This window comes from Pholis gunnellus (genome assembly GCF_910591455.1).
Source record: "Pholis gunnellus genome assembly, chromosome: 10".
NCBI lineage: Eukaryota > Metazoa > Chordata > Actinopteri > Perciformes > Pholidae > Pholis > Pholis gunnellus.
This window is the reverse complement of record NC_136537.1, coordinates 20,957,528-20,974,591: the sequence shown is the minus strand read 5'-3', so window position 1 is coordinate 20,974,591 and position 17,064 is coordinate 20,957,528. Positions and strand designations below refer to the sequence as shown.

General features: G+C 42.3%; 1 protein-coding gene across 1 annotated transcript; it reads left to right on the top strand.

Annotated features, from left to right (window-relative positions):
- Window positions 1-484: 484 nt before the first annotated feature.
- Window positions 485-15,924, top strand: gpm6aa (glycoprotein M6Aa; the record flags this gene model as incomplete). Its single annotated transcript, XM_079167029.1, has 7 exons — window positions 485-579; window positions 11,818-12,010; window positions 12,253-12,409; window positions 13,397-13,550; window positions 14,184-14,260; window positions 14,530-14,595; window positions 15,772-15,924. Exons 1-7 carry the CDS (start codon window positions 543-545, stop codon window positions 15,922-15,924), a joined length of 837 nt encoding a protein of 278 aa, XP_079023155.1. The 5' UTR covers window positions 485-542.
- Window positions 15,925-17,064: the final 1,140 nt, after the last annotated feature.

Sequence of the window (17,064 nt, the reverse complement as noted above, 5' to 3'; positions counted from 1 at the left end):
CGGGGGTGTTTAGGGTGGGCCGGGCGATTAGTGGGGACCCGCACTCGTGAACACCCCTGTCCAGACCTGACTCAGTCAGAAGGTCTACAATCACTGCTCTGTCTTTATTCCCATGGCGCGTTCAGTGTTTTAATTTGACATTTTTCTCACACCTGCCTCTTCAGCTGCACACCCCCCCCCTCCCGTCGCACATGCGCTTTCCTGCCTACCATAGAGACCACCCTCTGCTCTATCCAGCCCCCCTCCTCCCCTCCTCCTCCTCCTCCACCAGGGACCAAGGAGGTTTTCAGCACTTGCCACGGCAGCTCGCAATGGACAGCACCACAAAGACTCAGTGATCCCTCGCATCGCCCGGACGCTTGACAGAAACCACAACTGACAGGCAATCTCGGTGTTCAGTAGGGACAGTGGAGAAGTGAGACAGGGAGAAAGAAAGCGGAAGTGCTTCGTGGACTACATCTTAAAAATAAATAAGGTTTATCTGCCCAAACAGGCATTTTCTTTGACATATCTCTCGTTGCTCTAAAAACAGAATCAGCACAATGGAAGAAGACCTGGATGAGGGGCAGACCCAGAAAGGTGAGAAAGTATTTCTTTGCATTTCCTTTGAGTAAATCTGACATGGGGTGTTTTGTCTGTGTGCCAGTGGTGCCTCTGCAGAGACGATTGCACTAATGTTAGCCCTTCCCTTTATGAATAGGAGAGCAGCTGTTTGTGGTAATTCCTTTGTCCGTTGAGTGTCAGCACTCCACTGAAGAGTGCACGTCTATATGTGCTGTTTGGGTAGTCGGAGGGGTGTGAACCGCTTCAGCGAGCGGTGGACTGTCTTTGTTTGCCTTGATCAGGCTTTCATGCTTGTCGTGATGGCTGAGAGGGAAACACGAAGAGTGAAGAAGCAACCCAAGCCTCTCTACGCTCTTTAATCCATCAGCTCTCAGGTTCTGTCCTTTGTGTCCAAATACCCAGACGTTGTATCTTTCAGCAGTGTTTTTGCAACATTCAGTGAGAATTTGATGCAGGAGCAGTGGGGGGGGGGGGGGGGGGGGGGGGGGGGATTCTCTCGTTCATTGGCTTTGTGCAAAGTGGAATTGCTATTATTACTTCAAAACTCCCCCACCACCTTTTTTATCTGCATGAATGATTCAGTGTATGGTAGGGAGCCACAAAAGCAAGAGAGCGGGAGTGTATATTTGTTTACACGTGGGCAGCAACATTTAGAATAAAGATGATCCTTTTTTAATTGAAATGGACGCTGTTGTCGTCTGCGAAAGAACACACCTTTGTCTCTGCCTCCCTTGTCTCACTCCCTCTCAGATGTACTTTCGTGAGGCAGGCATGTGCTTCGTTTGTGTTCCTCTTCCCTCCCGCCTCTCCTCCTCCTTGCAACGCAGGCACACACATGAGCGGAAACAGTTGCCATGGCAGTGGCCAAGTGTAGTCATTATCTATTCTCTCTTCACCCACTCCTGCTGATGACATTTCAGTACCACAGGAATAGTTCACACTGTGTCTGAGAGTGTGGGAGGAAGAGAGACAGAAAGAGGTACAGAGGCAGACTGACAGACGTTGAGTGACAGACGCGACGAGGGGAAGAAGGATTGAGGGGGGTGAGCGGTTTGGGGGGGGGGGGGGGATATAGGAAGCACAATCATCTACAATGATTGATTATATGTTGTTATAATCAGTTTGATTCTGTGATTAAAAAGCGGGCCGACAGAATTGCTGCAAGATCATTTATGAGGCCGCTGTTACCATGACGATTTGATATGTTTATGGCGTATGCATCGCCAACCTTAAGAGATTTTTGATCCAGCACTTTCTCGGTCGCCATTACTAGGTGTGTACTCGGGCAATTCCTATTCAGAAAGCAAAATGTGTCAGCCTTGGCCACTAACTGAAATGCTCACCCAACTGAAAGATGCAGCCATGCGAGCTGCGCATGCATTTCTGTAGTGCCACGTCCATTCATTTGGGCCAAGCTCAGGTTTATAAAGAGTTAGAGTCTCATATACCGCGAGCTCCCTTCATCGAGATTCGGCTCGCGGACGAATCTTTTCTTCTGAATATCTAAAAGATTGTAAAACATGCAAACGGAACAAACGTTTCAGAGATGCAAAAGGGGGAACGTCATTTTTTATTTAATTTTTTTGCAGATGACGTAATTGTTTTTCTGTAGCTCGATAAACTTTAAATGGTTTATGGTTTTGACGTTAAAACTCAAGCGGGGAAAAGATGTTCAGGATAAAATGCAGCTCGCATTAAGTAAAAAAAAAAAATATGAAAAATGTCCCCATTGGCTGACGTTTGCTGTGTGACGCTGCTGTAAACATTCAACAGGAGTTTGCTACAAATTAAATGACCGACCTGTTACCTCCTGAAGCTGACATTCAATCTGGTCCAGCTGCCTGACAAATGTATGCAGTCACCTGGGCGACACGCCTTCATGAATCACTGCCCACAAGACACAACAAACAAAAAGGACAATTTACATTTGTTTCTTTGAGTAACTTACTCAAATGATTTGCTTCCAACTTTCTTCATTCTTTGACTTCTTTGATTTCAAACATTCGTATGACGACATGTATACTCGCGTGGAGACGGTGCAAGCCGTCAGAGCTGAATGGGTAATCAATGTTTATTAAGAGTAATATGCAAAAAGAAACATCTTGGGAGTAAACGATGAACCAGTTAAAAGCTATGGTACCACAGTAGCTGACATGGTGACCTGCATAGACCCATTTCAGCAGTTCCTCAACAAATGATATTATTTAACTCCACTTCGACAAGAATATAAACACAAAACATACTTTGGGAAAAGCGGTTTTCTAAATGGCTTTTTAAATCGATCTCATAAGATTTAACTGGGTTTGGAAGGTTGTGGGTGTTTTCCCTGTGGGTGAAAAATGAGTGCTATAAGTAGACTTAAAGACAGGGCCCCGTTTATTACCAGGCTACAATACGACCATGACCACATTTCATGAGATTTATTGGTTGATAAAGCATGACACAATGTAAGATAGATATGTTAAGACAAGGTGGCAGGGCTCACTGGTCAGCTAACCATGTGGGACTGTCAGCTCCTTTCCTGGTTACCGGAAGACCACAGATCATTGAAATGATTGCTCTGATGAAGCACGGTGAACTCGCCACCATGTCAGGTTTCGTTCCATGTCACTTTGATTTCATGCCTTTCGTTCTGTTAATACCTGTAAGGGTTCGTAGGAATCGTTGCTCGTTTTTCATGAGAGGTTAAAGCCGCGACCAGAAACCACATGAAAATAAAACGGGCTAATAAATAAGTGGAAAAGACACTTTGTCAGGAGGAGCATGAAGAAGTCACTGTGATGCTGGCCTAAAGCAAGCTGCAGTCCATCAAAGATCAAGTCAGAGGGTGGGCAGGAACACTAAAGGCATTCAAGCGAGCATTGCTCACAGCAGAAGTTCCCTAAAACACAAGCACTATGACAATATTTCTGTTCAGCCATGACAATTTTAAAAGCTTATGAACATCAGGCAACATTGTTTATCTTTACAAGCGCCGCTCTGTGTTGACATTTACAGGGGGCTTTTATTGACAGCGGTGTACTATATTCACTATTAGACATTTATGCCACTACTAAAAGTCAGTTTAATATAATTGAGTTGGTTAAAATTCAATACGTCACCCGAATAAACTGAAAATAGGCACTTCCTCCGCAGAGAAGGTGGATGGGTCAATGAGTGCACTTGCAGGAAGCTAATGCCCTTCTGTCTTCCTCTTCTGAGGCTGCAAATCTCAGATTATGAGTCAGATGCACCAGGTGGGCACTGATCACTTCAGCTTCTAGCCAAATGTAGCGGTGCACACTATGGACCACAGGGGCACAATCAGCAACAGGAAGCCAACCAACGCACTACGGTTGCAAAAGCAGTGAAAAGGCAAAGGTGAAATTATTGGGAGTTTTGCAGAGAAGTTGTGCAAATCAGCATAAAAATACTTTTAAAGAATAAACCAAACAACATTCTGGAGATCGCTCGCACTGGTTAATCATCGCTGAATGGAAAAACTGAGAAAAGGCACACCTGTTAGCATTTCCTGAGCCAAGAATCTGCTCTGTAGGGCACCGCTTGTCCTTCTGTTTGATCAGTTTGATCAGGCCACTAACTTGGTCCAAGTCCATACACGACAACAATGTCATTGATATTTTTGACAATCTACATAAAACCTGTCACGACATGAGCACAGCAGACACAATGCAACACGTTGTGCTGTATTTTTTAATGGTTCCCCTGGTTTTATACACAAAATTGTATTGAGGTTCAGGCACGGTGATTTGAGGATATACAGGACCACAAATGACTCCTCATTTACCATATTTAATGAATTATTTAATTTACAAGATATCAATTTGTACAACATTCACCAATAAATTCCTTCTACTAGCACATCTAAGAGGAGTTTTTGGGGCTTTTAGTGGGGTTGGTCATCTTGCGTCACAGAGCTTCCAGCCCTGAAGAATTAAATTGGCGTAGACTTCACTTGGGAGTTTGTGTCTCATGATGGCCTGAATGCTTTTTTCCACTCTGACATAATAGCTTCAGCTCACAGAACAGTATCAGTGCACAGTGCTACAGCACACAACCCTTCTCCTTGCTCGTCTCTCCCTCCCTTTCTGACTCATTGTTCTGAATGCTAACCTGCCCCGGCCCAGAAGAAGTCGAGGGAGTTCCACCAATTGTTCTCGTGAAATTTTGCCGGAGCTATAAGTGGAGAACTTTTGAGGGTTTTTTCTCATTGTTCTCTACCGGAATAACTCCCCAGTGTTGATTTTCAGATAGAGGAGAACAGATGTTCAAAACATAATGAGCCTTACCTGATCCCTGCAATGATGGTATCTTAAAGTTTGATAGTAAATAGTATAATATGACATTTTGCATTGTCCTATTTTAATAATAGGACTACAATATATATTATTATTTACTTGGTGGTCATTTCAAAGATACAAAGAAGCTAAAATAGTAGTAAAAGTATGAAATTTCAATCAAGCTAAAAAATCTAAGTTATTCAAAGTAGAGTGTATTTGGAATCAATAAATAAAAAATATAATGCAACTGTACAGATTGGTGTCACATTCAATATACTGAAGACAGGATATTATTGTTATGATCTGTTGTTTGGGAGCTGTGGCTTAAATCCCGACACCCCTTGGTGCGCGCTGGCTATAATGTTGGCGATGACGACATTTAAGCGGATTTCACCCCGCTGCACGCTTAAAATGCACAAAGTGAAAGTAAAAAGAACAACCCTCGTGTCTTCTCCTGAGTTTTTGTGACATTTGCTCAAGCGGTTCCTGGAGTGAACTCGGCACAGACAAAAGACCCGTCCCTGCTCGGCAGTCACGCAGTCATGTTCAGACTCTTCCATCCTTCAGTGAAGAAGAAAGAGAGGAAATCAGTGGCTGAGCTTTCGGACCTGGCCTGTAACGTCCTTTCTGCCCAGAGGGGTTATCTGTGTAATGTCTCTCAGTCACTATTGTCCCACTGAATTTGTTGACATACAGTAAGTGGGTCATGGCTCTGAAGTACCCGGTCTATTCTCAGATTTTGCGCTGCGGTTGACATGGCAACCATACTGGTTGATTAAACATGCGCAGAGGAGATGGGGGGGGGGGGGGCGGGAGCTGAAAACAAAAAAAAACTGCTCGCTTCAGGGGAAGGGGGGCTGCGCATTAAATATAGGAAAGCAACGAGACATGTATTCACCCATTACTCTCAGACTGACACAGACACACCATCCCCCCACTGAGATCTCTCTCTCTCTCTCTCTCTCTCTCTCTCTCTCTCTCTAGGACCGGGCTCACTGCCACCCCACCCCCAAACAAAATTTCTCTGTTAACGAGGAACTAATAACTGCTAGCTGAATGCGCAAAAATGGAGTCTGATTAGATGTCTTGCAGTGAATGTGAAGACAGCATCTACCAGACATAAAAAAAATAGATCATTTTCTTTTCAGTCACCCCCTTTATTGAATTTGGTTAATTTCCTCCTCTAACATGGCATCTTATTAATTTTCTTTGTGGCTAAAGCTGCACAAAAAGCAAAGCCTATATGCTTCAAGGGGAAAACAAATCTATTTTAATTAAGGAAAGAGACAAACTATCCCAAATCATCTTTCAAAAGTAATTATATGGAATAACCCCAATATTATTTTTATGTTATATTCTGCTGTGGGACCAGCCCTTTTATGATATTTTAGTATTTTCTTTTATGATATGATTATTTATATATATATATATAAACAAAGGTAAGCCAAATAACAAAGTATCAGATATGTCTATTGGCCTTAATTAATCCAGCAGGAAGAAAAAAGTGACAGTTCTGACAATATTCAGTGTGTCGCTGATGCCATCGAGTGAAACAAAGCTAAAGTAGTAAAGATCACTGTGTTACTGGAGCTCAGTTAAACAGCAACAGTTTCATTACAAACATCAAGTGCAATCTTGACTGTTGTGTCACAAATAAACAAGTCATGAGATCGGATGCAGTACACATCATAGCAATAAACTACTTGGTCTCATCAGCCAATTAGGAGAAAAGACAGAATGAACAGAATGAAGAGAAATTATGCTTTCAGCTTGTTAGAAGAGTCAGTTAGTGAAAGAAAATGTAATATTGGAATCACTCAAGGTAAATCTGGAAGCTTTGGTGGCTCTTAAAACTTTTAAATATGCCTAAATATATGCTCGACCTGGGTAAGAAAAATGCAAATCTAAACATAAAGCAACTGATGAACTTGAAAAGTATTATAATTATCAATAAGAACAAACAATATCTAACTCATTAGAGCCTTCAAAAGGGCAGCATATCCTTTGTTATTTAACCCCGACCGTCTCCCGGCTGTTAAAGTCATGTTTTCTTTGAAGGACGTCCTGAATCTAAGGATAACCTCATCCCTCCTGTGTTGACTGGGTCAGTGAGAGTGTCTGAGAGTGTGTGTTTGTGTCGGATATGACACTGACAGATGGAGGAGAAGTGGGAGGTGGGAGGGGCCTTGGGAGGGGGTCATCCTTTCTCTTTGTATTAGGGAGATGCCTTCTGTTGATTGGACCTCTGTGTTTGGGGTCATGCAGGCTTCATTTTTTGTGTGTGTGTGGGAGGGATAAATTATCTATAACCCCACCGTCTCTTAAAATCTTGTCTCTTTGTTCAAAATTCATTAGACTAATCCTCATGTTGCCAGATTTTCAATTTTTAGCAAGTGTTATTCATTTGATTACCACTCAGTGGGGAAAATTGCTCCAACACAGTTAGAATCAAATACAGAACTAAAAGCACTCAAATAATTATTACATTTTAAAGTCATGAACCTTCAATGCTTTGGGGATAGCCTCCAGACTGTAATAATGTACAAAAATGAAGCAATTTTAGTGAGCAATTATCCTATTCTGCCATGAAAACAATAACTTATAATACCAAAAATACTAGAACTTCTCCATATTGTCTCCTGCTTGACCAATACTAAGTAAAGAGCACACATAAGAGTCTTCATCACCGCTACTAGTTCATTTAAATAGCCAAAATCAATTAGACCCAACTTGACTTGCTGCTCGTCTGTGCTTCAAAAGACAAGCAGCGTTACATCCGTGAGCAAGATCAGTTCAAATAATTGAACATCCTCATCAAACAGTGGATCTTTTATTTTCATCGCAGGTAATGTTGGGCTAAGCAGAAAGCATGAATAATGAATGCGAGAGGCTTGTGCTCTGCGCCGCTTCTAAATTATGGATCAAGCATCCAGTAGCTCTCAGAGTCGCCGGAGCACCACCACTTGTCATTTTTCACCAGCTCCATCTGCAGTCAGTTAAGATCAATGAGGAGTTACAGAGAGGCAATGAGAGGATGTGCTGGTGTGAGAGCAGGCTTTGTCCAACGAAATTAAACGCGCTAGAATGCCAGAAGACCAGAAGACAAAACAGTAGCCTCGACTGACTCTTCCACTTGAGACTCCATGATGTCATATTCATTATTCACTAGTAATTTTAACCTGTCATTTTTAATGTGCCTTTTCCTAATAAACCTCCCCCCTACTCCCCAAAATTAAAAGTAGGCTATCAATAAAACATGGCTGTTTTTACATCCACTGACTAATGCTCCCGTCTTACCCTGTAACTTCATCTTCAACTGGTTCCATGGAACAACTTAATATGTTGTAGCTGGTAAACTCTGTTAATGCAAACCAGCCAGCCAGGTCTGGTATTTGTGTCGGTGATAAGCAAGTAATGACCCCCCCCGACTGTCTTGGTGCTGTTGTACATCAGGGGGAAAAGTAAAATACATTTAAGATGAAGTACAGCAAGATGTCAGATCCAGCTGGTTTAATCTGTGTGCAGAAAAGTAAATAATGCAGAGGTAATAAAACCTGATTGAGGCCATGACATAAATCATTTATATTACTGCTCATCTCCCTTCATGTAGAGTCCACATGAAGGGAGAGATGAGCACAGACTCCGAACAGCTACCGCACCAAATTTAACCAGCATGTCTCAAAGGTGAATAAAAAGAAAGACGACATGAATTTCCTCTAAAAATGAAAACACTTGGCTCACCATGCAGGGTTGTAGTAACTGCTCCAACTCCCAGCAAACAAAAAGTCTATTTTAAGATTAAATACAAAAAACCTAATTGGACAAATGACAATAAATGTTGTACTTTTTACAGTTCTGCTCACATATGGCGTTGAGGACAATCTAGAGTATTTAATCATCTGACTAGTCACTTGTTTGTAGAAGTACAGACAAGTGACAGTTTGACCATTTTCACTCACTTAAACAGGAACCGAGGGTAAATGTGACGTCATTCTCTCATCTTGTCAAAAATCATCATCGCATCAATAAATACTGCCACCGCTCCCTGAAATGAAAGGTAACTCGACATAACGAGTTTGAGGGAAGGGAAGATGACAGAATCACTTTCAGCCCAAGACATATTGAAAAAATGGCGACTGGTACGGAACCGTGCATTTCTGGCTACAGACGTTTAATGGAGCGTCTATCTTTTTTAATTTCCAGTAGGCGATTTGAGGGGGGCATGAGGTCGATGCCATCCCCCTTGTTAGCAAAAAGACCAAAAATGCAGCATCCCTCTTGTTTACCTGCCATCCCATCTCTCCCTCCCCTAGTAGCAGAGACCAACTCATTGATCTAAGAATCAACACTAACACTCTACGGCCCCAACCAAGGCTCTGAAATATCAGCAGCCTCCTCCACGTTCTGGCTGTGACGAAGCCGCCATCGGAGACGATGCTTGTGATTCCACCTGACATGACGCAGCACTGAAGTAGCAGATAGATTTGTTATTGCAACTTTTTTATTTCCATGCATAACTGGCAAAGTATAGTCAACCTGATTTCTTTCTAGTGCAGGCGTTATGATAGTGACAGTAGTACATTTCTCAATCTAGAAAATCAGTGAAAGATGAAGACAACAATAAACACTCCTAAACCACTGCTGAATGATAACACTTGCAAGTTACAAGAATCAATCTTTTATCAAAAGCAACAAATTCACACAGCTTCCACGGGAGCAGTCCAAAAGTATTCCAGGAAAAAACTAACAAGCAAGTTGAGGACAAGTGGTGACATCAAAATGACGATGCAATAAATTGTTTGACATAATAATCTTAACAGAGGGATTCATATTTGTAGGACTATTAAAACTACGCTATCCGTTGGACTTAAATTGCCTCATTCAAGAGGCAGCGCCAGTGTTACTGGCAGATAGGGATGTCCCGGCCATTTGAACCCACCGCAGGTGAACAGAGTGACATGAATCCAAGTGTGAATTGGTGTGAAAGCACCCGTGAGTGGATGTCAGATGGCACCGTCAGTACCTGATAGTCTAAAAGGCACCGAAGGTGAGGTGTTTCCTGAATTTGATATCCCTTGCCACGTAACGTCCCATTCCCCTGGGTTGAGAAAGTGGGTGTGATGGAGAAATATCACGGCAGCGAGGATACAGGAATGTTGTAAACAGCAAACAGCTGGCGGCACAGCAACCATACCATGTTCCTTTGGAAGAAAACCTACAAAAAAACCACCTATCCAGACATGTACCTCCTGTTTAAATCATCCACTTGCGCATTCATTTGGCAAATCTCCAACTGCACAACTGAACCCAGAAAACTCCCACAAACAGAGGCTAAAAACAGAGAAGAGAAGCATGTCCAACAGGTATAACCTAAGTCTATTAATACCTATTACAACTGAGGTATTTATATTTCGCAAAACTACAGCTGACCTGGATGGATTCGAAGTGTGAGAAGCTGCAGATGTAATTGGGAAATAGCATATGTATTCTCAGCAAACCTTTTCTGGACAAAAGAGGTTAAAAATAGGGCAGGGAGGCAGAATAGACATTCTACAGTGTAGCACTGGATTACATCAGCGAGGATGCAGATAATCTAGGCAAGCCTGGGCGAGGGTCTGAGCTGCACCAAGCGTCTGAGCGCTCGGCGCAGCCCAGCAGGCGGACCAGCTACTTGGTATTCCACTCAGGAGCCTGAGCAAATAACCCTTCTCCTCCTCCTCCTCCTCCTCCTCTTCCTCTTCCCCTTCCTCTTCCTCAACTCTCTGCTTCTGACTCTGATCCAAACACGCTTTGTAACGCAGGTGAAGACAGCGAGGTAACCATGAAAGAGAAGGTGCTAAAAACACCCTTGATTAACGAGCCCGAAACATTTGATCATCTCTTCAACGGACGATGAAAACCGACTGCGCTGTCGTGGAGTCTCTGTTCTGAAACGAGCACAGCTGTGTGTGAATGCAGATTAATTGAATCACGGGCCATGAGAGTTATTTATCTGATCAAGAGGAATTTTCCGTTGTTGCTGAGATTGAATTACATTTGTGCATTTTGCGTGCGTGTATTGATTTGGACTTCAGACGTGTGTGCACATTTAGAAAGCAGCTCTGCAATTTAAAACAGCTTTAAATGAAGAGCTATGAACGGATTCACAATGGGCTGGGCTTTGTGAAAAATGTGTCTGTGTGGTTAATATACTGCATTGAACTGCAATCCCTATTAATTCTGGGTTTGTTATGTGCTTCCACAGGAAATAAACTCCACTTCTCTTGTTGTTACTGTGAGAAATGGCGGACTCAGAACCCCAAAACACACACACACACACACACACACACGTATACACGAGCGCAGCGGGGAGACTCATAAATCTAAGCAATTCATACAGACACACTCGCATGCACAATTATTTACAGACTCAGCTTCTCTGCGAGCAATCTGTGCGACGGGAGATTGAAGTTGGGGCCCGAGCAGCGATTAGTCACCTTAAGGGCCCCTGGGGACAGGAAGCAAAGAAGAATGGGGTGAAAGGTCAAGATCACTACGTAAAGCTCAGGCTGAGTTTTTAGTGCCGCACAACTGACAGAACGAATATTTCGCACAAACCAAAAATACGGGGGAAAATGTGAAGCCAGATCACTGCATAGGTTGAGTGGCCATTAACTATCTTACTCCATTTTGTGGCTTCAAATGCTGTCGTCTGTAGTCCAGCTGTCAAGTTGTTGCATTTTGTGCATGCATGCATGCAGTACTGCCCCCCCAACTGAATGTTTGAGATTCTCAAAAAGGAAATGGCAGTACAGTGTACTCGCCCAATGGCAAAGTTTTGTTGAATTATTTAAAATTCTGCAAATTAGTGAGATCCTGCCTCCACACGAGAATGTCCACCCATCCTGGATTTTTTTTGAGAAGTTTCACTGTCCTTTTCTGTCTTTGTTGACCAATAGTTGATTTTATTTGTTATCTCTTTGTGTGTCTTCAGGATGCCTTGAATGCTGCATCAAATGCCTGGGTGGAATCCCATACCCGTCTCTCATAGCCACCATCTTGCTGTATGCTGGCGTGGCCCTGTTCTGCGGCTGCGGACATGAGGCCCTGTCTGGCACCGTCACCATCCTCCAGAACTACTTCGAGGTGGTGCGGAGCCCTGTGGATGCACTGGACGTCTTCACCATGTGAGTAGCAAAAGGATCGCATCGGATTTATTAAGGGTCACATTTCCCACACTGCACCAAACCTAGAGTTTTTTGCTTCCCAACAATATGGCATCCGAATTACTAGATCAAAAGAAGAGGATAACGTTACTTGACCCACGATTAAATCTCCCTGTCTTTTGGCAGTTTCACGCTAAGACACGAACAAAGTGTAACAGTGTGTTGTCATGGATGTTTTCAGTGGTTCTCTATTCATTCTTCAGGATTGACATTATCAAGTATGTGATCTACGGCATTGCATCGGCTTTCTTCGTCTACGGCATCCTGCTGATGGTGGAGGGCTTCTTCACCAGTGGAGCCATCAAGGACCTGTACGGAGACTTCAAGATCACCACCTGCGGACGCTGTGTCAGCGCTTGGGTACGACTAACGCTTAAGTGCATGTCAAAAAGTCCAGTTTAGCCAATGGGTTGGTTGTGTTATATCCACTGTTCGTGCTATCGTATTAATATCTACTACTGTGTATACGCTTCCATTGCTGCAGCACATTTCAAGGAATCACCTGGTAATCAAAAGGGAGTTACCCTCTAAAGGTTCAGTGGTTGAAGGTTTCTCTTTTTCAGCCATGGTGGCAGTCACCACTCACTAATGCTATGTTTCCAGCTCATTTTGTATTGGTTTATACTGTTAGGAGTTTTCAACAGAAAGTAAAGCAAAGTGTAACACATTTTTACGTCAAATGTCAATCAAATACCATGGATTATTACTTTAGCTTATTACAAGTCAACTTCATGTGTAGAACATGTAGAAACTGAGTAAGAATGACGTATCAGGCAGCAACACTGTGCTCAAAATATGTTGTTTTGCATGCCTCTGTCTAAATGATCTCAAAAAGGAAATTCCTGATGCACATACGCAGCTTAAGTGCTATAAAACCACACTGAAAACATCTATCAAAATAATTTCATTACTCTGCAATAACAATACAAAATTAGGAGCGCTCTCGTACGGAGCATATCAGAGAGCCTGCAGCAATCCTAACAAGATTATCTCTGGGATAATAATTGCTGAGCAAATCTGAAGTTCAACAGGGAGGCAAAGGAAATGAGTTATGCTGTGGTATTTGTGGTCATCGGGGTCATTAAGTGTGTGTATGTGCTAATCTTGTGCCCATGGAAATATCCAAACCCAAATAAGACTGGTTTGGCTGAAATGAGCAAGGGGTGGCTTGGGAGCACCTTGTAAGAGAGTCAGAGGTTAACACCAGAACATTTGTATCCCATAACACCCATATGTTCTTTCATAATGCGCTGAAACCCATTCTACAACAGTGGGAGCACTGACAAATAAATGTGTTAATCAACACAGTACCAAAGTGTGATCTGTGTTCCTCTGTTGCCACTGCAGTTCATCATGCTGACATACATCTTCATGCTGGCTTGGCTCGGAGTGACTGCTTTCACCTCCCTCCCAGTCTTCATTTATTTCAACATCTGGAATATTTGCCAAAATGCTACCGTGCTGGAGGGGGCCACACTCTGCCTGGACCCACGCCAGTATGGTAAGGATGGACATTCTGTCTCCATTTCTTCAACCCCCCCCACTGTTCAGATCTCAAGCTCAGCTATGTTGTACTGTGGAAATTGCTGCTATTATCTTCATTATCTAGCAGACTATAAGGTTTAAAGAAGCACATTTTGTCTGTTTCTGTCAAATAAAAATCGTAACGGATAATGCAGTCAGTCTAATAATCTTTGATATATTTCACACTTTATTTGTAAATAATTAAATACTGTAAGTGACCTAATTTGAAGGTGAACCATCTTTGATCCACTGTTGCTCCTCGAAATACTTTAATGATCCACAATAACATTATGTACAGCTGGGATGAAGGTCCATCATATCGGTAGCTTATATGGCTGGCTCATTACCTTTAATTAGTGCCACATCTTTCAGACCATTAGCCACCGGCGGTCATTAATACCGCCGCTGTGTCAACAACCATTTCAGCTGCCACCATCATAATAGAGGCCTGTGTTTTTCCTTTGTGCGACATAATGTACATTAAGTCTCTATTATAATGGTTTAATTGTACGTGAACCTTTTGCCGCTTTTTGCACTGTATTGTTCTCTGCTCTTTGTCTACATTTTGTAGCACATTAGTGTCCATACAAGTGTTGTTCATTCATTACAGGTATTGTCCCAATTGCTGAGGCGAAAACAGTGTGTGCTGGATCAGAGAAGTTCTACAAGATGTGTGAATCCAATGAGGTAAGGTGAAAGTAATATCCACCAATTGCTTAATTTAATTTACAGAACAACTTCTGTATAAACATCTGTTACCGGGATATAAAATAACGGGATTCTGGCCATATAGCACACCTCTACGTACATGCAATAATAAAGTTGTTCATTATTACATGGGGTTTGTGGATGTATAACAGAATGAACTGCATGCATTTTCACGCAGCATTTCCACTGGCAGAGACGTCCACTAGTGCTTGAAGAGTAACGCGTGCTGTGATTTGTTTTTGCTACAGCTGGACATGACATTCCACCTGTTCATCTGTGCCCTCGCTGGAGCAGGAGCTGCCGTTATTGCTATGGTGAGGCATCAATAAAACTCACACCTCTCTCTCTCTAGGGTCGTAAAGAATAACAATGCACCTCAAAACACAACTAGAAATCTCTAAAAAAAATCAACCACAAAACAGAAGAACACATTTCTGTGCGATATATTGTGTTGACCTCTAATAACTACTTTGATGTTGGTAATTTCTGCATTAGGTAAGAGTAAAATAGGGTAATTGTGGGTAAATACAGCAGCTGGGTAGAGAGCTGTGTTTTGTTGTGGTTTGTTTTCGTGACCGGCCCCGTGTTGTGTTGTGCTTGCCTGTGAGAGGACGACTGGGGATGGGAGAGAAGGCATTTTGGCGCAGTGAAAAAGACGGGGTTTGTCTGCCTCCCTCCTTCGGAGGCACCAGGCATGTCATGCCGTAGTCATGGAAACAGGGAGAAGAAAGGCTCCGAGATTGTTGCAAACATCACTCGGTAATTTGTGAGGAGCCATTTTCTGAGAAACAAAAAAAAAGTGTTTGCTATTCGGGGATGATGTTGCAAAATGTGGCAGGAATCTTCTTTGTACAGACTGATTTTATTTTTTTATTTTTTTATTCTGAGCTGGTGGCGGCGAAAAATCATCAACTCAGACAGACTGATGCACCCCAATAACGAGCTGCCCAAAAAACTGCTTCAAAGCCACAAATACAAAAAAAAAAAAAAACAGTTCTTCAAAATCCAGTGTTTGAATCTCAGTCGCCTAATTAGTCTTCCTGCTCATCAGAAACAAAGAGCAGTGCAGCTATGAAACTGTCAGTGCTTGTGCAAAGAGACGCTGTGTTACAACCTCACTCATTAAAGCACAATACATTCATTATATTCTTAGCTGCCATGGTAACACAGGTCCAAGACAACATCTAGCATTATGCTGCCACCTGCTGGGTCATTGGAAATCTCCTTCATTTACCGGGTCAGTACACCCAAACAAGCTTTACAGGTCTATTCATTGCATTTTAAATTAAAATATAAAGTTGTTCATTTGCGGCTACAAAAAGATAATAGAACTGAGAAATGAATAATATCATCTACATTATATTCTATTAAGATGTAATGGAATTCATTCAACTGATAAAATATGAACACAAAGCATAGAGTTCAGATCTTATGTGATTTTGGTTTAAATTGTCTTTGCATTGGCGTCACACTTGATCATTTGTCCACAGATCCACTACTTGATGGTGCTGTCTGCCAACTGGGCCTACGTGAAGGACGCCTGCCGAATGCAGAAGTACGAGGACATCAAGTCAAAGGAGGAGCAGGAGCTTCACGACATCCACTCCACTCGCTCCAAGGAGCGTCTCAACGCCTACACATAAAGACCAGCGGGAGGCCTGGCCCTGCCACTCCGGCCTCTCTCCCTCTCTCTCTCTTCTGTCTTTCTATCTGTCTCTCTCTACCATCCCCTCCCGAGGGGGGGCGGATGGCGCCTAGGGCCCTCGCCACCGCTGATGTCACTGGTGCGTCATATGACAATGTGGTCTGTGGGGGACGTCACACAAACCTCCTCAGTCACAAACAGCATTTCAGATGAAAAAAAAAAAGCCCCTTTACCTCTCTCATGGATGGTGTTATGATTATCATTATGGCAGTTTTATTGATCTTGATACAAGTTGTTTAGTGCTGATAGTAGTTTTAGTGTAGTTTGTAGAATCAGAAGTAGCAGTAGTATATCACTTTTTTTTTTTTTTCTTTTTACTTTGAATAATTTGCGTATAGTCGTTTTATTTTTCTTATTTCTTCTTATTTTTTATTTGATGCTACGTGTCATTTTGCTCTCATGCATAATTTATTTTTGCTGATTTCTGAGGGGGTCAACAGGGGCTTAAAAGGGTTTTCAAGCACATTTCTCATGTCGTGTGTCTGGAGATTTCATGTTCAAAAACTATGTACTGTATGTGAGCGGGTGGTTAGTTTTGAAAATATTTTAAATCTCACAACGCATCCATGAGGCATCATGAGCCTTTGTCATGCCAGTATTCCCAGGGATTAAAACTGCTTTCACATGGAAGTAATTCAATTCGCTTTTCTAATTGAAGTCATACAATAGCAAGACAACACAGTGATAAATACAAAATCATTCGAGTCAAACTAATATTTACTAGACGTGCCAAGCCTGTTAAACAGGAAACAATGACTCTGTTAGATATCAAAGATGCGATTAGTCAATTAAAGATAAATCATCTGGTATTTTATGATAATCTTGCCAATTTAATGTATTGTAGGACTGTGAATGATTCCATGGTCTTTGAATCATGAGCCACAAAAGCACACGCAAACATACTTTCATAAGCCCCTTTTTTAATTTCTTAAAAGTGGAACTTTATGAATACAAAACTCCTGTTTTTGCAGAACTCTGCACTGTATATATATGAAAGCATACCTATATGTTAAGCACTGACATTTAAGGACAATTCACGTGAGAATAAGAAGAGGTCACTGTGGGTCAGTCCGCTCTG